At 38.5% G+C, this 26,423-nt stretch overlaps 1 protein-coding gene across 1 annotated transcript in view; it reads left to right on the top strand.

The window, feature by feature from the left end:
• Positions 1-26,423, top strand: part of LOC121370250 (intraflagellar transport protein 80 homolog) — a 55,022-nt gene that overhangs the window by 13,204 nt on the left and 15,395 nt on the right. The window contains exons 8-16 of the mRNA XM_041495415.1: positions 377-501; positions 1,352-1,600; positions 4,376-4,539; positions 5,119-5,183; positions 6,077-6,212; positions 7,277-7,424; positions 9,268-9,439; positions 10,115-10,204; positions 10,929-10,957. Of these exons, the coding sequence (XP_041351349.1) occupies positions 377-501; positions 1,352-1,600; positions 4,376-4,539; positions 5,119-5,183; positions 6,077-6,212; positions 7,277-7,424; positions 9,268-9,439; positions 10,115-10,204; positions 10,929-10,957 (1,178 nt within the window). The remainder of the gene's footprint in view (positions 1-376; positions 502-1,351; positions 1,601-4,375; positions 4,540-5,118; positions 5,184-6,076; positions 6,213-7,276; positions 7,425-9,267; positions 9,440-10,114; positions 10,205-10,928; positions 10,958-26,423) is intronic.

The following is a 26,423-nucleotide window of genomic DNA, read 5'->3' as shown; positions in this document are numbered from 1 at the left end:
AGTGGAGAAAAAACATTGTGAGCTAGTGGTGGTGTTGTTTTTTGGGGGGGTTTTTAAGCCACTAGCCCATTGGGCTACTGGTTTTGCATTTGTCACTAGCCCTGGGCATTGGGCTAGCAGATTTATTAAAACCCATTCTGATCGGCAACTTATTTTGTTTTCTAGTTGAAATTCTAAAGTTAGAGTAGTAATCAATTCAGTTACAACTGAGAAATGCCATGTAACCAACTGATCGGTTTCAATGACTACACATCATTCAACAAAACAAACATTAATTGAATAGAAGAATAAAAATAGATAGATAACAAATGTTTTGGTTGGTCAGTCTTGATTCTGCGATTTGTAAAAAAAAAAAAAAAACATTTTTTTTTCACAGTGGTCGTATGGTTTGGAGAAACCAAACACAGGAAGCATATTCACCCTGTCATGGTCCAGTGATGGCACGCAAGTCGCAGGGGCTTGTGGGAATGGTCAAGTTATCATAGGGAATGTAATAGAACGGTAAGAAAGAAATCTGTTACCAGTTTTTATCTGCTGAAAAATTCCCCATAATAAAAAAAAAATTTAAATGTGTTTTAGACTATAATTTTTAAAAATCAGTTTGGTGCATTTGTTTGAAAAATATATAGCCATATTTAATAGGTCTTAAAAAAAAAAAAAGGAAAAAATTTCAATCTATGATATTATCTGTTTTTAATTTTAGATTGCCTAATTATATAAACCCATAAAGAGTTTGTTAAGCTATTATAATTTACTCATGAAATGCGTTCTCTTGTTTTGAATATCAGTGTCTGCATACCCAGCATGTTTCTTGTCAATCCTAATATTTTTCGATTACATGGTGAACCATTACATGTTTTGAAATTAAAAGGTGCAAACTTCAGAAGATAACTAAGTTCAATGCAAAGTAATTGATTAGGTTACACAATATAATTCACATATCTGAACAATCAATTACCTAGATAAATATCCAGTGAACCGACTTAAAATACATATTTCTTTTATTAATATTGCTCTGTTATCTTTAAAGGCATATTGCCACATACCACTGACCTATTAAATGGCTGAACAAAGTATTACCTGAAACAATATAAATTTGATTTGTCCCTAAATGTACTTTATTCTACATAACCACTTATTAATGATATTTTGTAAAAATAAATGAATTATGGCATTGGTCCATAATTAAAAAACTAAAATTGCCGAGAGAGTTGACATGGATTTCACTCCATCATAGTTCAGTTAGGATGATCCAATAGCCAGATTGGGTTTTAAAAAATTCAAGTAATTTTCATTTATTATCCACTTTTTGTAAAATAAGGTCCTACTTAATGTTCTTTCATACTTCCAGACGAATAGAATGGAAGAATTTTGAAGGTACAGTGACTGCTAGTAAACAGATAAAGATTCGCAATGTGTCGAACGATGCAATAGACAAACTGGACTTCCGAGACCGCGTGATAAAACTGTCTCTGTCGTTCGGTCACCTCGTGGTGGCCACATCCAGTCAGTGCTACATCTACAGTACACGCAACTGGAACACACCCATGATATTTGACCTGAAGGAGGGAAACGTCACTCTCATCAAACAGGCTGAGAAGTAAGTACATTTATTACACTGCGGTGGCTATGTCCAGTCAGTACTACATCTACAGTACACGCAACTGGAACATGCCCATGATATTTGACTTGAAGGAGGGAAACGTTACTCTTATCAAACAGGCTGAGAAGTAAGTACATTTATTACACTGCGGTGGCTATGTCCAGTCAGTACTACATCTACAGTACACGCAACTGGAACATGCCCATGATATTTGACCTGAAGGAGGGAAACGTTACTCTTATCAAACAGGCTGAGAAGTAAGTACATTTATTACACTGCGGTGGCTATGTCCAGTCAGTACTACATCTACAGTACACGCAACTGGAACACACCCATGATATTTGACTTGAAGGAGGGAAACGTTACTCTTATCAAACAGGCTGAGAAGTAAGTACATTTATTACACTGCGGTGGCTATGTCCAGTCAGTACTACATCTACAGTACACGCAACTGGAACATGCCCATGATATTTGACTTGAAGGAGGGAAACGTTACTCTTATCAAACAGGCTGAGAAGTAAGTACATTTATTACACTGCGGTGGCTATGTCCAGTCAGTACTACATCTACAGTACACGCAACTGGAACATGCCCATGATATTTGACTTGAAGGAGGGAAACGTTACTCTTATCAAACAGGCTGAGAAGTAAGTACATTTATTACACTGCGGTGGCTATGTCCAGTCAGTACTACATCTACAGTACACGCAACTGGAACACACCCATGATATTTGACTTGAAGGAGGGAAACGTTACTCTTATCAAACAGGCTGAGAAGTAAGTACATTTATTACACTGCGGTGGCTATGTCCAGTCAGTACTACATCTACAGTACACGCAACTGGAACATGCCCATGATATTTGACTTGAAGGAGGGAAACGTTACTCTTATCAAACAGGCTGAGAAGTAAGTACATTTATTACACTGCGGTGGCTATGTCCAGTCAGTACTACATCTACAGTACACGCAACTGGAACACACCCATGATATTTGACTTGAAGGAGGGAAACGTTACTCTTATCAAACAGGCTGAGAAGTAAGTACATTTATTACACTGTGGTGGCTATGTCCAGTCAGTACTACATCTACAGTACACGCAACTGGAACATGCCCATGATATTTGACTTGAAGGAGGGAAACGTTACTCTTATCAAACAGGCTGAGAAGTAAGTACATTTATTACACTGCGGTGGCTATGTCCAGTCAGTACTACATCTACAGTACACGCAACTGGAACATGCCCATGATATTTGACTTGAAGGAGGGAAACGTTACTCTTATCAAACAGGCTGAGAAGTAAGTACATTTATTACACTGCGGTGGCTATATCCAGTCAGTACTACATCTACAGTACACGCAACTGGAACATGCCCATGATATTTGACCTGAAAGAGGGAAACATCATAAAACAGGCTGACAAGTAAGTACATTTATTACACTGTGGTGGCTATGTCCAGTCAGTACTACATCTACAGTACACGCAACTGGAACACGCCCATGATATTTGACCTGAAGGAGGGAAACGTCACTCTTATCAAACAGGCTGAGAAGTAAGTACATTTATTACACTGTGGTGGCTATGTCCAGTCAGTACTACATCTACAGTACACGCAACTGGAACATGCCCATGATATTTGACCTGAAAGAGGGAAACGTCATAAAACAGGCTGAGAAGTAAGTACATTTATTACACTGCGGTGGCTATGTCCAGTCAGTGCTACATCTACAGTACACGCAACTGGAACACGCCCATGATATTTGACCTGAAGGAGGGAAACGTCACTCTTATTAAACAGGCTGAGAAGTAAGTACATTTATTACACTGTGGTGGCTATGTCCAGTCAGTGCTACATCTACAGTACACGCAACTGGAACACGCCCATGATATTTGACCTGAAGATGGGAAACTTCACTCTCATCAAATAGGTTGTAGAACACTCGTCTTTCTCGTTTGACATGGGACAGAACGTAGCCTAATGTCTTGTTGGTCTAGGATCGATCCCCATCAGTGGGCCCAGTGCACCACAATTGGTATATCAAAAGCTGTGGTATGTGCTTTGCGCATATAAAATGTTCCTTGCTATTAATGAAAAAATGTGGGTATCGTGTCTAAGACTATATGCCAAAATGACAAAACGTTTGACATCCAATAAGTGATTATTAATTTTCACGTTCCAACCTGTGCCCCATAACTGGTACATCAAAGGCTGTGGTATGTACTGTCCCATCTATTTGAAAGTGTTTATTATAAAGTCTCTTGCTTCTTGTTTTTTTTCTTTTAGACTAGCCTATGGTTTTTCCCTCTCTCTTGGCCAAGTGTCAACTTAAACATATGTTAGACACTACAATAATACAAAACAATACAATCTTTATTGCAACGTTTGTCAGGGTTTCTAGATTATGGCTAGTGATATTCCATGTTGGGCTAGTAAATATTACTATTGCAATGCCCGCGGCTAGTGATTTTTTTTTTTTTAGTGTTTTTAAGCTCTATCTCCCTCTTTAGGTGACATATAATCTGATATTTACTATTAATTAGTAAAATTATATTAACTTAAAGTAAAGTAGGGCTAGTGAATTTTTAATTGTGGCTAGTAAATGTTTTAAATCACTGATCCCACGGCTAGTGGATTTGATAAACATTGTAGAAGCCCTGCATTTGTACACCAAATAGCTCTAGTTTAAAATGTGCTGAGGTGTTGTTAAACAAATATTCCTTTTCTTGTTCAATGCATCATTATTATTTTTTTCTCTGTTTTTTTAAAATATAGACATTTCTTGCTAGTGGACGGCAGTGGTGTTTACGTCTACTCGTATGATGGCCGCCTGGTGTGTACTCCACGCCACCAGGGGATGAAGGCAGACACGATCAACATGCAGACGATATCCATCAGCAACGACACAGTGGCCATCAGGGATAAAACAGACGAGAAAGGTACGGTAGATCAAGAAAGTTTTGTCGTCAACATAGTACTGTAAAAACTGAGTTGGCTGACAGATTTATTTTTTCAGTGCAAGGACATGGCTATGTTCTGCTTTAAAAAATGGATTCCAAAATAGACTGAACATGTATTACCATATAGAAAAAACATTTCTACGATAAATAAAAGAAAAACTAAATTTGAAAAAAAGAAGGAATATTTGGACAAAACTAATTGTATAGTACGTAAAGTATTACATGTGTTTATATTTCATAACTAAATAGGCCTCTGAAAATGTTTAATTTATGTAATCTATTTATGGATTAGGTGTTTTTTAGACGTAAAAACACAAATGTCTTAAACTGAATACATAGATCTAGAAATTCATCCCAGCAACATAGTACTCCAAAAGCAATGGCTAAAGATTACAGTGTTTAATGGTTGCAATAGTACATGTATGTTTTTAGTAGTACAAAATTTAATGAACCCTGTTTGACACCCAATAGCCGATGTATTTTTCATGCTGGGGTGTCGTTAAACATTAATTCATTCATTAATGAACCTATTTAAAGTGGTTTGAAAACATTTTGTAGTGATCTACGTCTTTGATGCCCAGACTGGGAAAAGCATGGGAGATGGAAAACCAATCACTCACAAGGTAGGTAACTCTGAAATCTAGGTAAAATAGGTTTTTAAAATTACAGAATATTTTCATGTCTCATTTTCCTTGAAGTTATGGAAGGTACTGTAGAAAATTTATGTTCTGTTTAGTTAAAAGCCACAAACGTTATTCTAAACCATTTTTTTATTATTTTTATTATTTAGCTAGAATCTGTGGGTGTTATTCTAATTGTATTTGTGGTATTTTATTTAACTGAAAGAAATGGAATTTATTTGCCAATGTCTGCATTATTTTATTTAGCTCAAAATCATTTTTAAATTAGTCAGTTTAACTGGAAACAGTGTAAAATATTCTACACCATTTGTTGTGGTATTTACAGGGATGTGAGAGCGACGCGGAAACAAGTAAATGCGCTTTTCCATTTCGTCTAAAAACAAAAACATGTTCTATATTGTTGACCACACAAGCTCATTTGCATATTTTCACAGTTTCAAGTTTATTATGTGTGGCTTATATTATAAGTTATAACCAGGTTAGATTTGTTAGCATTGAATGCAATTTTTGGCAGTTCCAGGGGTTGCAAACACCAATTTTCCTTCAGGGGCCCTTGAGCAGCCCCTGGACCCTGGCCACAGTAAGCTTTTTTGTTCCAGCCTCTCACACATCCCTGTAATTAATTGAGTGTAGATAACATTTTTATCATATTTAAATATTACTAGAAGCAATGAATAGTATTGTAGACTGATTTTGTGCTATTATATTTATCTTGAAGCAATGTGGAAGTTATTCTAAACCATTTTTGCAATATTCTATGTAGCTTAACCATTTAAAAGGTATCTTGTTAAATTTGAGCTTTGCTTAACAGGTTGCCATATGATAATTTAATAGGATACTATTTGTTTATTTTGTAAAATGTTTTCTGTTTTTAGTTGGAAGTGATGGAGGTAGCTCTAGATCAGTTCGGACCTGCTACAGAGCGGAGAATTGCAATTATTGACAAAAACCATGACCTTCATCTGACCTCTGTACGCGTATTTGGGACGGAAAGAAAATTTATCAAGTTGGGTAAGTTGCTATTCTTTTTTTTTTTTTTTCCTTTTTAATTTAATGTAACAGTTATTTTAAATTTAATGTAACATTTAATTTTTAAGAAAAATAATACCCCAGCCCATTGTTTTAAACCCATGACCAGCTTTTCATTGACTTTTACATCCATGCTTCCCACTTTAATATTGTTTTTCTATCTGTTAATTTCTTTTGTTGTCTTTTGTTAAATGCCAACCTTGGCATCATGAACAGTAGAATTGATAACATTATGAGATAAGGGAAAACCATCCAGAAAAATATGCTTTGGAAAAAGTCTTTTCTTCATTTACCATGGCAGTTTTGCAGTTAATATGTAAGAGGAGTTTAATTTGTCAGCATTACAAAAATCAAATACAGTGCAACGTGTCTAAAGCGGATCATGCCTAGAACCTAATATTCATCCGATTTAGACAGGATTCAGTGTTTAGAGGGTCGAGGACCGGCCTCATTGGTGTCGTGGTTAGGCCATTGGTCTACAGGCTGGTAGGTACTGGGTTCGGATCCCAGTCAAGGCATGGGATTTTTAATCCAGATACTGACTCCAAACCCTGAGTGAGTGCTCCGCAAGGCTCAATGGGTAGGTGTAAACCACTTGCACCGACCAGTGATCCATAACTGGTTCAACAAAGGCCATGGTTTGTGCTATCCTGCCTGTGTGAAGAAACAATAAAAGATCTCTTGCTGCCTTTCATAAAAGAGTAGCCTATATGGCGACAGCAGGTTTCCTCTAAAAAAACCTGTCAGAATGACCATATGTTTGACGTCCAATAGCCGATGATAAGATAAAAAATCAATGTGCTCTAGTGGCGTCATTAAATAAGTCAAATTTTACTTAGAAAATTCGGGACCATTAAACTTGGCCGGTTTTGACAGGTTTCACTGTAGTTAACAGAGAAAAGTTACTTAGAAAATTGAACATTCCACAGCAAAATAAATGACACGGAAATCAAAATTTTAAAAAGTAGCATTGCTGAGCACTGTGGTTAATTGGGAAGGTTGCTAATGTAATATGTATTTCAAAATGTTGTGTTATATTTGTGAAGGGACGATGATCCAGTGCGTTGCCTGGAATGACACCACCAACATGCTGTCGGCCATGACGGATGGCAAACTGATGGTGTGGTACTACCCCAACGCCGCATGGGTCGACCGAGATCTGCTCATGAAAACACTCATTGAGAAAGATACCAGGTGAGAAACAGAACCTTTGTTTAATAACGTTTAGCAAGTTGTAGGAGCGCAGTGTTTCTGCCAGAAAGAAATGGTGCTGTGGAATTGAATGCAACCACAGTTAACAAGGGGGTATGGGGGTAGGGAGCTCCCCCCTGAAAGAAAGTGGGTTACGTTTAGGGTTAGGGTTAAGAAAATGTAATGAGAAGAGTAATTAATTTTGTCCAAAAGTTAGCTTTAAAAAAATTAATCTGCCAAAAAATTTGGGTATGGCGCCATACCTGTTTTACCCTCTGGCAGAAACCCTGCGAGTCAGCGGGATGTAACTGTGGTAGAGTGCTCACTTGAGGTGTAATAGTTTGCAGTATCTATTGCTCTGAGTGAACTCAGATTCCCCCCCCATCCCAACTGAAGTTAGTTTGTTTTGTTTAATGACACCACTAGAGCACATTGATTTATTAATTATCGGCTATTGCATGTCAAACATTTGATAATTCTGACATGTAGTCTTAGGGAGGATACCTGGTACATTTTTCCATTAGTAGCAAGGGAACCTTTTATATGCACCATCCCACATACAGGATAGCACATACCACAGCTTTTATTACACCAGTTGTGGATCACTGGCTGGACGAGAAATCGCACAATGGGGATCGATCATAAACCAGGTAATCAGGCGAGCACTTTACCACTGAGCTACGTGCCCCCCATCCCAACTAGTGTCCTATGAATGGTACATCAAAGGGTATGGTATGTACAGTCTTGCCTATGGGAAAACTGCATATAAAAGATCCCTTGATGCTTTATTGGTATTCTGTTTGGATTTAATCCTACAGGACATTGGCAAATTCAATAGCACCAAAACTAACCCTCGCCAGCTACCGACCCTGGTTGATCTGCCTGTGCTCTGTTGTATATGCCAGCGTGGACAACCCCATCTCCCACCCACCCCCAACCCTTTTCCTGTCCTGGACGGAGGAGGCGGCTGAGGTCGACACCTATGCACATGACCTAGGCAGGATAGCACATACCATGACCGTTGACATACCAATCGTGGTGCACTGGCTGGAACGAGAAATAGCCCAATGGGCCCACCAATGGTGATCGATCCCAAACTGACCACGCATCAAGCAAGCACTTTACCACTGGACTACGTCCCACCCCTGTTTAATGTGACAAGGCCGATTCCTAAAAGTCATATCAAATCAATTTTTTTTTCTTAACAGATATTTTTTGTTTTGTTAACATTTTTAGTATATTTAAAATAGAATACTGACCATCTACCATGAAACTCCTAAACATCAGACCCTCTGTAAAGCGGAATTCCCTCAAGACCAGACATTTTTCACAGTCCATTTTTAAATAACCGTACAGAACAGAACCTCTAACAGGATACCCCTTAAAACAGGACTTTTTACTTGGTCCCATTGGTGTCCAGTTTAGAGACGTTTCCACTGTACTAACACACATGAGTTTGTTTACAGCATACTAGATATCTGCAAAAGATAACCTATTGGAAAACAACATTGCAAACTGTTTATTTCCATCTGATTTTGTTTGTTTCAGTGGGGCGGGACGTAGCCCAGTGGTAAAGTGTTCGCTCGATGTGCAGTCAGTCTGGGATTGATCCCCGTCGGTGGGCCCATTGGGCTATTTCTCGTTCTACCCTGTCTGTGGGATGGTGCATGTAAAAGATCCCTTCCTGCTAATCAAAAAGAGTAGCCCATGAAGTGGAGACAGCGGGTTTCCTCTCTCAATATCTGTGTGGTCCTTAACCATATGTCTGATGCCATATAACCTTAAATAAAAATGTGTTGAGTGTGTCGTTAAATAAAACATTTCTTTCTTTCTTTCTTTGTTTCAGCGAGTTCGGCAAGAATCCCCAACTCTGCGGTTTCGTCGGCAACCACCTGATTTTACGCCGCGCCGAGGGCTCACGAGTCAGCACTCTCATCTCCCCGTATCCCAGCATTCTCCATGGCTATGTCAATGGAGGACGCTGGCCTGATGCTCTCCGTCTGTGTCGCTTCGTTAAGGTACCTTTGGGTTTATTTTTATTTTTTATACACCCATCTATGATGAGTCGTATTACAGTATGGTGTTGTCCGTCTGTCTGTACGTCCATCTGTTAACTTTTTCTTTTCCAGACCATATCTTGCATACAGGATCATCAAACCATCAAACATGTAGGAACAACTAGTATACTATTACTAGGTCACTGTGACCTACTTTTCACTGTCTACTGCAAATAACAGTAAATCCTTGTCCGGACCATATCTTACATACAGATTTATACAGGACCATCAAACCTCACATGTAGGAACAACTTGGATGGTGGTGTGTTGCTACTATTACTAGGTCACTGTGACCTACTTTTCACTGTCTACTGCACATAACAGTAAATCCTTGTCCAGATCATATCTTGCATACAGATGCATACGGGACCATCAAACCAGATGTAGGAACAACTTGGGATTGTGGTTGGTCCAAAACAAACTCTTCATCCATCCCATTGCAAAGATTTCACATAATTAGACTTTAATCATACCTATAACATATTCATTAATAACATAGATATGGTTTTCCATCAGACTCCTGATGGGTGTAACATGTACCTCACCGGTACTCTTGTTTCATTCTATCAGTATTATTGAATTTTAGCTTTCAATAGAAATCTTTTTGTGCTGAAATTCATTTCCAATCTCTTGTAGGAAGAAACGTTATGGGCCTGCCTGGCTGCTATGGCAACCTATGCTAAGGAGCTCATGACAGCGGAGGTGGCATATGCTGCAATTAAAGAGGTGAGTAGGAATTTTGTGTTAGGTGCAGGGTTCAAAGTTGTCCTCCTTATTTGACGTTGTGCCCCCAAAATCGAACATTGTCGATGGCAGGAAAAATGTGGTACACTACCTGGTTTGTCACTGCCCTTCCCATACATACCATGTTGTATATGTATCCTTAATAATTTCCTCGTCGGTGGGCCCATTGGGCTATTTCTCGTTCCAGCCAGTGCACCACGACTGGTATATCAAAGGCCGTGGTATGTACTACCCTGTCTGTGGAATGGTGCATATAAAAGATCCCTTGCTGCTAATCGAAAAGAGTAGCCCATGAAGTGGCGATAGTGGGTTTCCTCCCTCAATATCTGTGTGGTCCATAACCATATGTCCGACGCCATATAACCGTAAATAAAATGTGTTGAGTGCGTCTTTAAATAAACCATTTCCTTCCTTCCGTAATAATTTGTGAAAGAATTGACAGTTTGGCGAAACAATTTGTGAAAGACTTTTTATCTTGATTTTTAGTAACCAAACATGCTTGCTTGCACTCAGTTTTGGCTTGGTGCTCTTCTAACTTGCCTTTGTACCCTAATTTTTTTTATTAAAGTGAAGTCAACACTTGCTGTGCCCTCCCCCCCCCAAAAAAAAAACAAAATTAAAAAAATTGACCCCTGTAGGTGAATATGTGTGACCACATCTGTGACAAAAAGGTAGAGATGAAGGAAAATGACAAAATATGTTTCAGCATAAGTTGATAGTTGGTGGTTATGAAAGGTAGATGTCGATATATTTTAGTTCAAAGGTACATATAACAACAGGAATCTTTAACATGTAATACAGGGGTGGGACATAGTCCAGTGGTTAAGAACTTACTTGATGTGTAGTCAGTCTAGGATCGATCCCGTCGGTGGACCCATTAGTTAATAGTTGGTGGTCATGAAAGGTTGATGTTGATATATTTTAGTTCAAAGGTACATATAACAACAGGAATCTTTAACATGTAATACAGGGGTGGGACATAGTCCAGTGGTTGAGAACTTACTTGATGTGTAGTCAGTCTAGGATCGATCCCGTCGGTGGACCCATTAGTTGATAGTTGGTGGTCATGAAAGGTAGATGTTGATATATTTTAGTTCAAAGGTACATATAACAACAGGAATCTTTAACATGTAATACAGGGGTGGGACATAGTCCAGTGGTTAAGAACTTACTTGATGTGTAGTCAGTCTAGGATCGATCCCGTCGGTGGACCCATTAGTTAATAGTTGGTGGTCATGAAAGGTTGATGTTGATATATTTTAGTTCAAAGGTACATATAACAACAGGAATCTTTAACATGTAATACAGGGGTGGAACATAGCCCAGTGGTTGAGAACTTACTTGATGTGTAGTCAGTCTAGGATCGATCCCGTCGGTGGACCCATTAGTTAATAGTTGGTGGTCATGAAAGGTTGATGTTGATATATTTTAGTTCAAAGGTACATATAACAACAGGAATCTTTAACATGTAATACAGGGGTGGAACATAGCCCAGTGGTTGAGAACTTACTTGATGTGTAGTCAGTCTAGGATCGATCCCGTCGGTGGACCCATTAGTTAATAGTTGGTGGTCATGAAAGGTTGATGTTGATATATTTTAGTTCAAAGGTACATATAACAACAGGAATCTTTAACATGTAATACAGGGGTGGGACATAGCCCAGTGGTTGAGAACTTACTTGATGTGTGGTCAGTCTAGGATCGATCCCGTCGGTGGACCCATTAGTTAATAGTTGGTGGTCATGAAAGGTTGATGTTGATATATTTTAGTTCAAAGGTACATATAACAACAGGAATCTTTAACATGTAATACAGGGGTGGGACATAGCCCAGTGGTTGAGAACTTACTTGATGTGTGGTCAGTCTAGGATCGATCCCGTCGGTGGACCCATTAGTTAATAGTTGGTGGTCATGAAAGGTTGATGTTGATATATTTTAGTTCAAAGGTACATATAACAACAGGAATCTTTAACATGTAATACAGGGGTGGGACATAGCCCAGTGGTTGAGAACTTACTTGATGTGTGGTCAGTCTAGGATCGATCCCGTCGGTGGACCCATTGGGCTATTTCTCATTCCAGCCAGTGCATCAAAGGCTGTGGTATGTACCATCCTTGCTGCTAATGGAAACATGTAGTAGGTTTTCTCTCAGAATATACAGTGAAACCTCTCTAAACAGGACACCCTCGGGACCAAGTACAGTGTCTGGTTATAAGAGGTATCTGGTTTATAGAGGTTAAGTTCTGTACTGATTTTTAAAAAAGGATCATGAAAAATGTCTGGTTTTGGGGAAATTCAGTTATACAGAGTGTCCAGTTTTGAGAGGTTTCACTGTTTGTCAAAATTACCAAATATTTGACATTCAGTAGCCAGTGATTAATAAATCTGTGTGCTCAAGTTGTGTCGTTAAAAAGAAATTAAAAAAAATTGATGAGAATTTGTTTTTGTTATATATATATTTTTTAATTCATGATACTATTTCAGTCATTAAAATAAAATAGACCCGACTACAAGTAACAGAAATACCATTTGCTTTATGATGTAATGTATCAAATATAATTAATAAATATATTATTTCCAACAACAGGTACCTAAGCATATGCTCCTTTGAAATTTTACATGACTTCATTTAAAACAAAGTTTTCTTTAAATATAGACAAAGAACACTAAATAACAAACTAAATGTAAACCATTTGTTGAAGGAGTTGAAGACTAAGATATATAATAGAAAGGGAAATTTCCTTCAGTGAAACCAGATATCATAAATTTAATACCAGGTGGGCTATAACTATCATTGTCTTTTCCGTGAAAACAGCTAGCAAATTAACTTGTACTCCAACTTTCGACAGCTCAAAAAAACAAACAAAACAACAACCAAACTTTTATATGTATATTTTTCAACTTTTTACAATGACTGTACAGTTATAGCCTTGGATGTCGTGTGAATGTGTGAGTGAAAGTTGAGTTAAAAATGTTAAAAACAATTCCTGGGTCATGTTTACCACCTGCCTTGTTTACCCTGGATGGATGGGGGTAGGCACAGTGTAACAGGGAATCTGTGAATAAATTTTTAAAAAACTAGTTTTTTTAAAATGACATCATGCCAAATCTGTACTTATTTTCGCAGACGCTGTATTACGAGCATGCTTAAAAACTATATGGTCACCTATCCTATTAGTATTATAATATTATTAGTCCAACCGGAGGGGACACTAGGTTTCATCTTCGTCCTTCTGTCCGTCTGTCTGTTTGTCCATGAAATTTCATGGTGATTTACCCACTTTTCAGAGTTATGGCCCTTGCATATAGGAGATACAAAAAATTAATTGAGACCGGTAGGGGACATTTATTGCTTTCGCAGTACTCGCAAAATGCTTGTTTTATTTTATTTGAATCGTGTTGTCTCCATTTAATTAAGAAGAGGTGAATGTGGCTCAGTGATTAAGCACTCGTCTGAGTTACGATGTGTTTTGGATCCAGGGGTAGCTCTGCCACTCTGAGTTACGATGTGTTTTTGGATCCAGGGGTTGCGAATTTGAAGACTAATTGGCGAATTTGTTTTTTATTTGGCAAAAAAAAAGAAGTGTGAATAAATATGTTCTTTCGCAATCCAATGAGTGCAATAAATAGGAAGCAAAAACAATGTCTGGATCCAGGGGTAGCTCTGTATTTATTACATACCTTCTTTTATGTTTTACCACAATTGGCGTTTTTAATTTTAACATCATAGCAACACTGTTAAAATCTATGATCAAAACTCCTTTCATGGATTTGCTTAATGTTAGAAATCAACTCTGCGTTCAGCCTTGTGTAATTCCTTTTCAAATACGATGTGACCACATTTGTTTTTCATATATGACGTCAGTAAATACTGTTAAAGCCCTGGAATCAGAAGCCTTTGTGAATTTGCCTTTTTGTTTATAATTATGTTCTGCTGGTCAGTGGGGAAGTTGCATAATACATCCATTTCCAGGGAATATGGGAGAGGGGGTGGAGCTAGCCCTGGGATCAGAAGCCCTGTGTGAACTTGCCGGTTTTTGTTATAATTATGTTCTCTGGTCAGTGGGGAAGTGCATATTACATCCATTTCCAGGGGATTGGGCGGGGGGGGGGGGGGGGGGGAGCTAGCCCTGGGATCAGAAGCCCTGTGTGAACTTGCCGGTTTTTGTTATAATTATGTTCTCTGGTCAGTGGGGAAGTGCATATTACATCCATTTCCAGGGGATTGGGGGGGGGGGGGGGGGCTAGCCCTGGGATCAGAAGCCCTGTGTGAACTTGCCGGTTTTTGTTATAATTATGTTCTCTGGTCAGTGGGGAAGTGCATATTACATCCATTTCCAGGGGATTGGGGGGGGGGGGCTAGATATAGCCCAGTGGTAAAGCGCTTTCTTGATGCACAGTCGTTTTGGGATCGATCCCCATCGGTGGGTTCATTGGGCTATTTCTTGTTCCAGCCAGTGCACCATGACTGGTATATCAAAGGCTGTGGTATGTACTAGCCTGTCTGTGGGATGGTGCATATAAAAAGATCCCTTGCTACTAATGGAAAAATGTAGCAGGTTTCCTCTCTAAGACTATATGTCAAAATTACCAAATGTTTGACATACAATAGCCAGGGGTGGGAATTCTTCTCGGATCTGCGGTTTTCTTCTCATGGAACATTGCGTGTCCTCGCATTTAAATTATTTTTGCTTCCAAAATGTGTCAGATGGCACAGATTTTAACCTAGGATTTCAAGAATTTCCAGGACCCCTCTAGATTTCCTCTTTTTTTACAGTTCACCAATTCCCACCCCTAAATAGCTGATGATTAATGAATCAATGTGCTCTAGTGGTGTCGTTAAACAAAACAAACATTAACAAACTTTTTTACAGGGGATAGTATTTCAAAAGTTTTATTCATTCATAACACTTATGTCAAACATATGCCACACATTATGTATGGTGTATGTCTGACAAAAGTGTTATGAGTGCTGTATGTTACCGTGCCCAGATCCTGTCTAAATCGGATAAATAGTAGGTCCCTAGATTTATCTGATTTAAACAGGGTTCACTGTATTAAATTTGTGTACAGTAACCTAATCACTAACCAATTTACAACTCGTATGAATTTTAATATTGTGTAACTAACACATGAACAAAACATTGGTTCACAATTAATATTGTGTCCATCGTTGTCTGTTATTTGCTAGGAATAGTGTATGTGGGGTTAGCAGGTTTCGTCCCGCTCTTTACCAAGTGTCGAACTAATCACGTTGGAGACCAGATAGCTGTCGGTTAAATTATCCTGGAGTTTTGATAAGTAAGCCTTCTTCTCCTTTCCTTTTGATTAATTATGGGTTGTTAATTATCACAGCACATTTAGAATAGCACCACCTACAGGGCTTGAAACTCGCCAAAAAATATGGTGGCCCCAAAAATAATAATGGATGTTGGTAAATTATGGTAATTATGGTTAAAATTGCCATAATATTCTGGGCCTAATCCAATTTCAAAAACAAATTACAAGCAAAATTTTAATGAAGAATACAAATATTGATAGTGGCTCATATATTATAGCTCTAAAGAAGATCACCACATAATATTATTTGGGCGACTAACACTATTTTTTTATAATATTTAAGTCACCCAAATAGGACATTGGTTGCATTTGGCAACCTAGCCACAGGTCGTTGCGAGCCCTGCCCTACTATCTTGATCAGAAAACATTTTAATTACACAGGCTTGACCTGAATAGCTGCAATACTGAAAAATATTTTAGTGTCTTATCAGTCTATTATCAGTCTATTATTGAACGTGTACTCAGTCTGTCAAGATTTTATGTTGACTCAATCTTTGTAGATTTTTTACTTTGGCTCAGTCTTTGTAAATATTGGTAAGGATTACTCTGACTCAGTCTTTATAGTCAATTCCATCCAGAACTGATTTTTAAAATGATTATGAAATGTTGAAGTTTATTTGCAGTATATGCTACAGGCCCTCATCTAGCCAGTGAAATTGAGGGGCTTTTTTTTTTTTTAGAAACAAGTCCAAATTGCCATAATATTCTGAGGTGTAAATGCAAATTGTTTAAACTATGTAATGTCATTGTGTATGTTTGCCAAATTGTGATGATGTTATATTCACACGTAGTACCAACAAAGTTTAAAGTATAAAGTTTGTTTTTGTTTAACACCACCACTAGAGCACATTGATTTAGTAATTATCGGCTATTGGATGTCAAACATATGGTCATTTTGACACAATCATAGAGGAAACCCACTACATTTTTCCATTACCGTATTTGACCGGAAATAAGCCCAGGGGGCCAAGACAACTCATTGTGAGCTTAGCATGGGGTGGGCTTATTCCCAGACAAGGGGCCAGTTTTGTTGAGAAAAAAAAAAAAATAATAATAAAATAAAATAAAATAAATAATAATAATTAAATAAACTAGGAAGAAAAAAAAAAACGTTCAGTAGCACCTATTAAATAATTAATTAGTGTTCCATTTGTTATTAATAAATAATAATTGTTTATTAATTAAATTGGGTTTTTTACTAGTATCTAATTATCTGAAACACACCTTCCATGTTACAATTACTTACCAGTTCTGTTTATTTACATCCAAAATGTAATGCTGAGAAGACAACAGCAATTGACAAAGTCAATAGTGTATACACACGTTTCTGAAACAGGCAGCCAGCTTACACTACAAAGAATTGTCAATCTAGGTCATTGTTCTTAGCCAATCAGAATACGGTATTTGCCTAATTAGCATTAACTGCGGACCCAGTGTGGTGGTAAAAATAGACATTGGTTTTAGTTCAGACTTGGGCTTGTGTACTTCAAAGAAATACTGCAGGCATGAAATTAGAAACAATGTTATACACTGTTACTGTTAGACTGCTAAATCTCACTGGTGGTAAAATATTGTGTTACATTTGTGTTTAATTATCTGCAGGAGGTATGACCTTTTAAAATGAACTTTGAGCAAACTTGCACTTTCATGTTATTTATAAGGTGACAAAGTTGGGGGTGGGCTTATTTACGAATGAGGGCCTAATTTCTTAAATGCTATCAAAATGGAGGGGGGCTTATTCAAAGACATGGGCTAATTTCCAGTCAAATACGGTAGTAGCAAGGGATCTTTTATATGCACCCTCCCCCAGACAGGATAGCACATACTTTATAATTGCCAGTTAATATTAGATTAAAAAACAAAAACATCTTTACTGGGTCATGTATACACCTAACACATTTTTCCTGAATTGGTTGTATATTTGTAACAACATGTATCACTGACTATTGAATACAAAACATTTTATTCAGTGTTAAAAAAGAAGCTTGTCACCACCACAGTTAAAGTTAAAGTTTCTTTTGTTTAACGACACTAAATTATTAATCGTTGGATGTCAAACATTTGTGTTTTTTAATGTTTAGTTTTGAATAGTAAACCCATTAATTTTTTTTCCATTAGTATCAATGGATCTTTTATATGCTCCATCCCACAAACAAGATAGCACATACCGCAACCTTTGATATATCAGTAGTGGAGCACTGGGTGGAACGAGAAATAGCCCAATGGGCCCAATGTCAGGGATCGATTCTAGACCAACCGCTCATCAAACGAGCGCTTTACTATTGGGCTACGCCACCATAGATTGATTGATTGATTGATTTCAACTTATTTTCGTGCTTATATCCAAGTAAGGTTCAAGCACGCTGTTCTGTGCATACACCTCAGCTATCTGGGCTGCCTGTCCAGGACAGTGGGTTAGTTGTTAGTTTGTTAGTGGTTAGTGAGAGAGAAGAGGGTGTAGTGGCCTTAAACCTACCCATTGAGCCCTTAAGAACTCGCTCTGGGTTGGAGCCGGTACCGGGCTGCGAGCCCTGTACCTACCAGCCTGTAGGCCGATGGCTTAGCCACTACGCCACCATAGAGGCTGTTTCTTTTAAACATCATCTACTGACTGGTTATTTGTGATGTACAATATTTTCAGCACCTTTCTGTAAATCTGGTTACATAATTATAATATTATGCAGGTGGCCCAAAAAATAATAATGCATGTTGGCAAATTATGGTAAGCGAACCGCAAGCAAGATTTGAATGTGGAATACAAATATTAATAGTTGTTCATGTGTTATAGCTCTAAAGAAGATAATATTATTTGGGCAACTAACGCCATTATTTTTTAATATACTCTTCAAAAGAAGAAACGCAAAACCACATTGTCGTAACATTTGGAGAATTGATTTAATTATTGAATGGTGAGTCCGATAATTACCAAATGTTGCAGGATTGTTCACAATTCACTCTAGTCCATTGTGAGTAAGTGATAGGACACACCACCAAGGTCAAGGTCATCTGGAGTCAATACCGGGTGTGGCCTCCGCGTGTGTTGACAACTGCCTGGCACCGCCTGCCCATTGAAGCAACCAGAGTACGGATGACGTCCCGGGGGATGGTGGCCCACTCGGCCTGCAAGGCTGCTGCCAGCTCGGGCAGGGTCTGGGGCTGTGGTTGTCGCTGTCGGAGGCGTCGGTCCAACTCGTCCCATAGATGCTCAATTGGGTTCAAATCCGGTGATATCGATGGCCAAGGAAGGCCATTAATGTTGTTGTTCTGTAGAAAGCCGTTGTGAGACGTGCTGTGTGAGGCCTGGCGTTGTCATGTTGGAACACTGCGTTGGCGTTGGCCATAACTGGAACGATGTGTGGCCGGAGGATCTGGTCAATGTAGCCCTGTGCATTCAGGTTGCCCTGCACGTGGACCAGGTCAGTTCTGCCAGTGTGTGAGATGGCTGCCCACACCATGACACTACCCCCCCCGCCGAATCTGTCCACTTCCTGCACGCAGTTTGCCGCATAACGTTCACCACGACGCCTATACACGCGACATCTTCCATCATGACGTCGGAGCAGAAATCGGGACTCGTCACTGAACCACACCTGTCTCCATCGCAGTTGAGGCCATTGTCGATGAATCTGGCACCACTGCAGTCGGAGTCGACGGTGTTGTGGTGTTAAGATGACACCTCGAACTGGACGTCTGGCACGAATTCCTACCTCACGTAGGCGGTTTTCCGTACGGTCTGGTAGGATATCCTGCGCAAACCTGGTATTGCTGCGGCTGTGGAGGTGGCAGTAGTCAATCGTTCCCGAAGGTGGCGTACCCGGATGTAGCGGTCCTGCCCGGGGGTAGTGACCCGTGGTCGACCGGATCTAGGGAGGTCACGTGTTGATCCATGTTGCTGGTAACGGTCCCACAGTCTGGAGATGGTGCTTGGGGACACATGGAATGCCCTGGCAACGGCCGTTCTGGATTCGCCTGCGTCTAGTCGGCCGATGGCATTGTTTCTCTGCGGTTCACTGAGACGTGGCATGTCCTGGATTGTCAACTGTCGGCCAGATACAGAGGCCAGGCAAGCGAACACCCTGCACTTTTATACTGTCGGTGTTCATGTTGCACGTGCAGACAACGCACGTGCAGTGGTGACATGGTTTGCACGTGGCTGCGTTTTTGCGAATATTCACATTTTGGAACATTATTGTACAGTAGCTGCGTTTTATCGAATGTAACCGTGGGAATGTGTTTGGGACATGCAATGACCTTATATTCACAAAGCATGAACCGGTAGGAAACATAAAATCGGAGTTATAACCCATTTGTACCCTTTTGCGTTTCTTTTTTTGAAGAGTATATTAAGTCGCCCCAAACAGGACATTGGTTGCATTTGGCGACCTGGCCACAGGCTGTTTCGAGCCCTGTTATGTAGGTTAATTTGTTACTAAAGGTTATTCGGTTGCAGAATGTTATTAACCGTAAAATCACTTTTGCAGAAGACATACTATGTCATTTATTTATTTACCTTGGCAGGTAAACATATAATCCTGTAGGTATATGTACTTTTATTTGTTGATTATTAGTGAAAGCGAGACAGACATGCATTCCACTTATTCCATATTTCCTTCGGCGTTGTAGAAATGTTTTCGTGTAGTGTCTAGTTATTTGTACAATCCAGCTATTCAGTGCATGAGCTTACACCATCTATACCATAGCCTGTTGCAATAACGGAAAGCTTTTAACCAATTAAAATCCATATGGTTTGTGTACAACTTGCCAGGGAGATTGTTAACTTTGTAAATCTGTTTACGATCTGCTACAGGGGAATTTAGATTATTTTCAATTACATGTGTAGTTCGTATGTGGTTTCTTTATGGTACTGTTAATTGCTGTTCTCGTGTTGGTGCAGTCATATTATCTCGCGGGTCTGATCACCGAGTTTGCATTCTTTCTGTAATGTGTATTTATTTTGCTGATGAATTACTCACAAGTTCTGCATTTTTTCCTTCCTTGTGCACAAGACTAACAAAAGCTAAGAATGTATAAGGTGTGCATAATGCATTAAAAGCAGTATGGAAACGGGAGTCATCTGGTCGTCAAGGTTTTCTTGGATAATGGCTGTTCAAGAATGGATCAAATAGATTGGGGGGAGGGGAGGAGATGGGGAGGGTTAGGGAAGCCAATACCCTCCCAGGGCTGATCTCAAGGATAGAAATAAGCATTGAGGCACATTTTGCTTGTCCAAGAAGATTTTCACTTGTTAGGACAAACAGACAAGTGCTTATTTCGAACATTGGATCGAACATGTCAGCAAAACATTTTGCCAAATAATCTATTAAACTTCCAAATTTTATAGTTATTTTTTAACAAAATATCAATTATTACATAAAATTATGTTGCCAAATTAAAATAAAATTTGCCAGTTGTTTTTAAAATTTGCAGTTTTAAATAGAGAAACACACAAATTACGCCACTATTCAAGAGCGTTAACTCAATGGTACTTCTTTTGTTTTTAGTCAAAAAAGGGGGCGGGACATAGCCCAGTGGTAAAGTGTTCGCTTGATGCGCGGTCGGTCTATGATCGATCCCCGTTGGTGAGCCTATTGGGCTATTTCTTGCTCCAGCCAGTGCACCACGACTGGTATATCAAAAGCCATGGTATGTGTTATCCTGTCTGTGAGATGTGCGTATAAAAGATCCCTTGCTGTTAATCGAAAAGAGTAGCCCATGAAGTGGCGACAGCAGGTTTCCTCTCTCAGTATCTGTGTGGTCCTTAACCATATGTTCGACGCCATATAACCGTATATAAAATGTGTTGAGTACGTCGTTAAATAAAACATTTCCTTCCTTTTTAATGCAGGATTTTTTTAATTTTTTAATATAAAATTGAAATAACCTTTATAGAAAATGAAAATATACGTAATGTTCTACTAATATTTGACAACAACTTGGCAAAACATTTTTTTTGTCTGATTTTAACGTACTTTATTATAAAGTTGACATTTAAGAAGTGGGCGGGATTTAGTTCATTCGTTATAGAGCACTTACCTGAGATGTTTTGGTCATAGGGTCGTTTTCTTGGTGGACCCATTCTTATATTGTGTTTTTTCCTGTTCCAACTTAAAAAAAGGGTGTGGTGGGTTTTTTTTTAATGACACCACTAGAGCACATTGATTTATTAATCATTGGCTATTGGATGTCAAACATTTGGTAATTTGTACATATAATCTTAGAGGGGAAAACCACTACATTTTTCCATTAGTAGCAAGGGATCTTTTTATATACAACATCCCACAGACAGGATAGCACATACCACAGCCTTTGATATATCAGTTGTGGTACACTGGCTGGAACGAGAAATAGCCAAATGGGCAGGGGTTCTAGAATACGGTAGCCCGATGCATGAGGCCAGTGGTTTTTGGATTCAGGCCAGTAAAAGTTACTTAGTGCGATCCCGATGGCAAGTGTTCAAAAAAAAAAAAAAAAAAAAAATCTAAAATGCTAGGATTGTATGAAAACGAAAGAAACATCTACAAGTGACTTCTTTCAATTTGCTATCACATGCAATATTTCACTAACAAAAAGTTGGCAACCAATAATCTTTGACCCATCCATGACATGAGTATACCTATCAATGTCACTTTATTCAAGTTATAAAGTGTAAACACTGAAAAAACTAAAGTTTATTGTGTGCCGCCATTTTCTTTTTTACACTAGAACCCAAAGATTTGTAAGTACTCTAATACTACAGGTAATAGTAGTACAGTACAAGCGTAATATGCAAAACGGTAGCCAGTCACCATTTAAGTTTGCAAAACTTTAAATGTGTAAATTATTAATTTAATTTATGAAATATCACATAATCATGTGATGGTTGATGCTGGTATATAGTGTGATGGTTGATGCTAGTATGTAATGTGATGGTTGATGCTAGTATGTAATGTGATGGTTGATTCTGTATGTAATGTGATGGTTGATGCTAGTATGTGATGTGATGGTTGATTCTCTATGTAATGTGATGGTTGATGCTAGTATGTAATGTGATGGTTGATGTTTGTATGTAATGTGATGGTTGATGCTAGTATGTAATGTGATGGTTGATTCTCTATGTAATGTGATGGTTGATTCTTGTATGTAATGTGATGGTTGATTCTGTATGTAATGTGATGGTTGATGCTAGTATGTAATGTGATGGTTAATGCTTGTATGTAATGTGATGGTTGATTCTGTATGTAATGTGATGGTTGATGCTTGTATGTAATGTGATGGTTGATGCTTCTATGTAATGTGATGGTTGATGCTTGTATGTAATGTGATGGTTGATGCTAGTATGTAGTGTGATGGTTGATTCTGTATGTAATGTGATGGTTGATGCTAGTATGTAATGTGATGGTTGATGCTTGTATGTAATATGATGGTTGATTCTGTATGTAATGTGATGGTTGATGCTTGTGTGTAATGTGAAGGTTGATGCTTGTATGTAATGTGATGGTTGATGCTAGTATGTAATGTGATGGTTGATTATGTATGTAATGTGATGGTTGATGCTTGTATGTAATGTGATGGTTGATTATGTATGTAATGTGATGGTTGATGCTTGTATGTAATGTGATGGTTGTGCTTGTATGTAATGTGATGGTTGATGCTAGTATGTAATGTGATGGTTGATTCTGTATGTAATGTGATGGTTGATGCTAGTATGTAATGTGATGGTTGATGCTTGTATGTAATGTGATGGTTGATTCTGTATGTAATGTGATGGTTGATGCTTGTATGTAATGTGATGGTTGATGCTTGTATGTAATGTGATGGTTGATGCTTGTATGTAATGTGATGGTTGATGCTAGTATGTAATGTGATGGTTGATGCTTGTATGTAATGTGATTGTTGATGCTTGTATGTAATGTGATGGTTGATTCTGTATGTAATGTGATGGTTGATGCTAGTATGTAATGTGATAGTAGATACCAGTAAGTACATGTATATGTTGAGGCTCTTATTATTGCATGTATATAGGGAATAACTGGTTACTGTCTTAAGATATCGGCTTTATCCTGCGAAGGTTAGAATGGTGAATGCAGCGAGGCTCTGCCAAGCTGCATTCGCCGTTCGACCTGAGCAGGATAAAGGTGATATCTTAAGACAGTAACCAGATATTTCTTTTATCCTGCAATTCTACAGGAATATTTGGAAAATTGTTATTTATTCCAGTTTTGTGTACGCAAATCGAGTATTGTCAACCTAGCAAGGCTTTTGCCATATGACGTCATACAAGCTGCATGACGTCATTATTGTAAGACGCTCGCTACATTCTGTCACATTAAAAAAGCGTTTCTAAACTAATTCATAAATAAATATACATGTTTTGTATTGTTATCGCAAAACTTAAAGTTATTTGTATTTACGGCACTTCAACATATGATTTAAAGAGTATGTTTATTGAAAATCCACTCTGAAATACTCGAGTCGAGTTGGGCTTATGTCACGTGACCTATATTTTTGGTCAGTGACTAAAAATATAGAGATTTATCTAGTTATCATATCTTGCCAATGTATACAGTGATTGTGGGATAAAAAAAAGTTATCCTCTAGATTACTTAGCCTACCCAGTATAGAAAGTATCTTTTTAATTGCTATAATTGCTGGTCATGATGATTAACAGGTGAACACAGGTACTAGAAAACACCAGACTTTATTTAACTTAAGACATGAGTAAACAAACACACGGCTATAATTTGTGATTACGATCTATTTCAACAACATTCAGTTACATTCCTCGTGTTTACTGAAGAGGACTCTGTAGATAAGAAACTCTTGCCTTTGCTTATTTAGAGGAATCTCTGAATTTCTCTCACATCTGAGAATCGGTGCAGGTTCTTGGATTTTAGTACAGCTCGGGGTTTGCTTTTTTTTTTTCTCTCTCTACATTTGTTTTTCTATTTGAGCTGGCAGGCGTCTTTGATCTTCTGTCTGATACTGTTCAGGCTGTTGTGGTTTTTTATACCCAACTGTCGTCCTGGTGTGTTGTTGTTCCCCGGAAATAACTTATGGCCATTTTTACAGCACTTTTTATGGCCGGACGGATTTAGCATATCGGTGTTATCTGTGCTATTGTTCTTGAGGTGGTTTTTTTCTTCTTCTTCTTTCTGTTTTTTGTTTTTCTGTAAATTCCCCATAACTTTCTTATCTGAATTGGTACTCCGACATGTTTTGAGAGGAACAGTTGAGTAATGTTGTCACTAGGTATCACGGGTTAAGAACAATAATGTCTGCTTGGAGAAATAGCTGGAGCAATTTGCACTAAACGCGGCATATTACCCAGGTCATATTGCTGTCAGTCTTCGGCAATTGTAGCGTTCTGCTGCTAATGTTGTACAAGTTGCGTTCCTGGAACGTGGTGCTTTCAGTGCACGGAGGAATTTAGTCATGCCAGTGATGATGTATGTTACCACAGAATATAGAAAAATGGCAGAAAGTGCTATTGAATCCCATGGGGGTAGGGGGAGTTGGGGGGTGAAAAAAAAGAAGAAAGGCGTGTTTTATTTAACGACACACTCAACACATTTTATTTACAGTCAGACATATGGTTAAGGCTACTCTTTCCGATTAGCAGCAAGGGATCTTTTATATGCACCATCCCACAGACAGGGTAGTACATACCACGGCCTTTGATATACCAGTCGTGGTGCACTGGCTGGAATGAGAAATAACCCAGTGGGCCCACCGACAGGGATCGACCCCACACCAACCGCGCATCAAGCCGGGGGGGGGGGGGGGGGGGGGGGGGGGGAGGAGGTGGCTGAAGGTCTTTTAGTGATATATTCAGTCCAGGGCTAGCTCTGGCAGTTCACAATTCATATTATTTTCCCAATCCAACGATTGCTGTCTGACTGGTATATCAAAATCCAATTAACCTATATACTGTCTGTCTGTGTTTATAAATGATCGCTTGCTCTATGTATATCAGTCACATGGTTCCAATTAATAACACCACGACTGGTATATCAAAGGCCGTGGTATGTACAACCCGGTCAGTGGGATGGTGCATATAAAAGATCCCTTGCTCCTAATCGAAAAGAATAGCCCATGAAGCAGTGACAGTGGGTTTCCTCTCTCAATATCTTTGTGGTCCTTAACCATATGTCTGACGCCATATACCCATAAATAAAATGTGTTGAGTTGAAATAAAACATTTCCTTCTTCTTCCATATACCCATAAATAAAATGTGTTCGGTGCGTTGTTAAATAAAACATTCCTTCTTCCAAATAATAATGGAGAAACTAGTACTTTCTTTTTGTGTCACCTCTACGAAATAAAAAGATGAGATAGAGGTAATACCTTTCTGGCAGCGACAGCTTTGTTTTTAAAGTTAACATAACGTTTCGCGTTAAGATCAGTTTCTCATAAACTATAAGTCCTACGTCGCTGAAACTTGATTTATAGTTGCATATATAGATTTTTATCAGAGTGCACCGAAAAACATTTCTTGTAGGCAAATTAAGACATTTAAAGGGACGGACCCTAGCTTCAACCCGTGAAAATTAACACTCAGTTTAGTTAATCTACAGACCTGTAACACATTTGGATAAAGTTACAATTGAGTGAAACATGAGTCTGTCTGTGACTTTGAAACAGTAAAATACCCTCTAAAAATAGACTAAAACTCGACTCCATAACTGTTACCTCTCAGATGCACGTGCATTTTAAAAAATATGAGAAATGCATTTTGTGATAGTAAAAACACCAGGATGACGAAAAACACTTCGAATGTACGGAAATTGATAATCTAAACCATAAAATCTAAGTAAAGTATGATTTCAGTTATCAAAAATGGCTCTAATAGTAAAACATATTCCTTAGTGTTTAAAAACTAGG

The sequence above is a fragment of the Gigantopelta aegis genome, chromosome 1 (assembly GCF_016097555.1).
Source record: "Gigantopelta aegis isolate Gae_Host chromosome 1, Gae_host_genome, whole genome shotgun sequence".
In the NCBI taxonomy this organism is placed as follows: Eukaryota; Metazoa; Mollusca; class Gastropoda; order Neomphalida; family Peltospiridae; genus Gigantopelta; species Gigantopelta aegis.
This window is presented reverse-complemented; position numbering and strand designations above follow the sequence as displayed.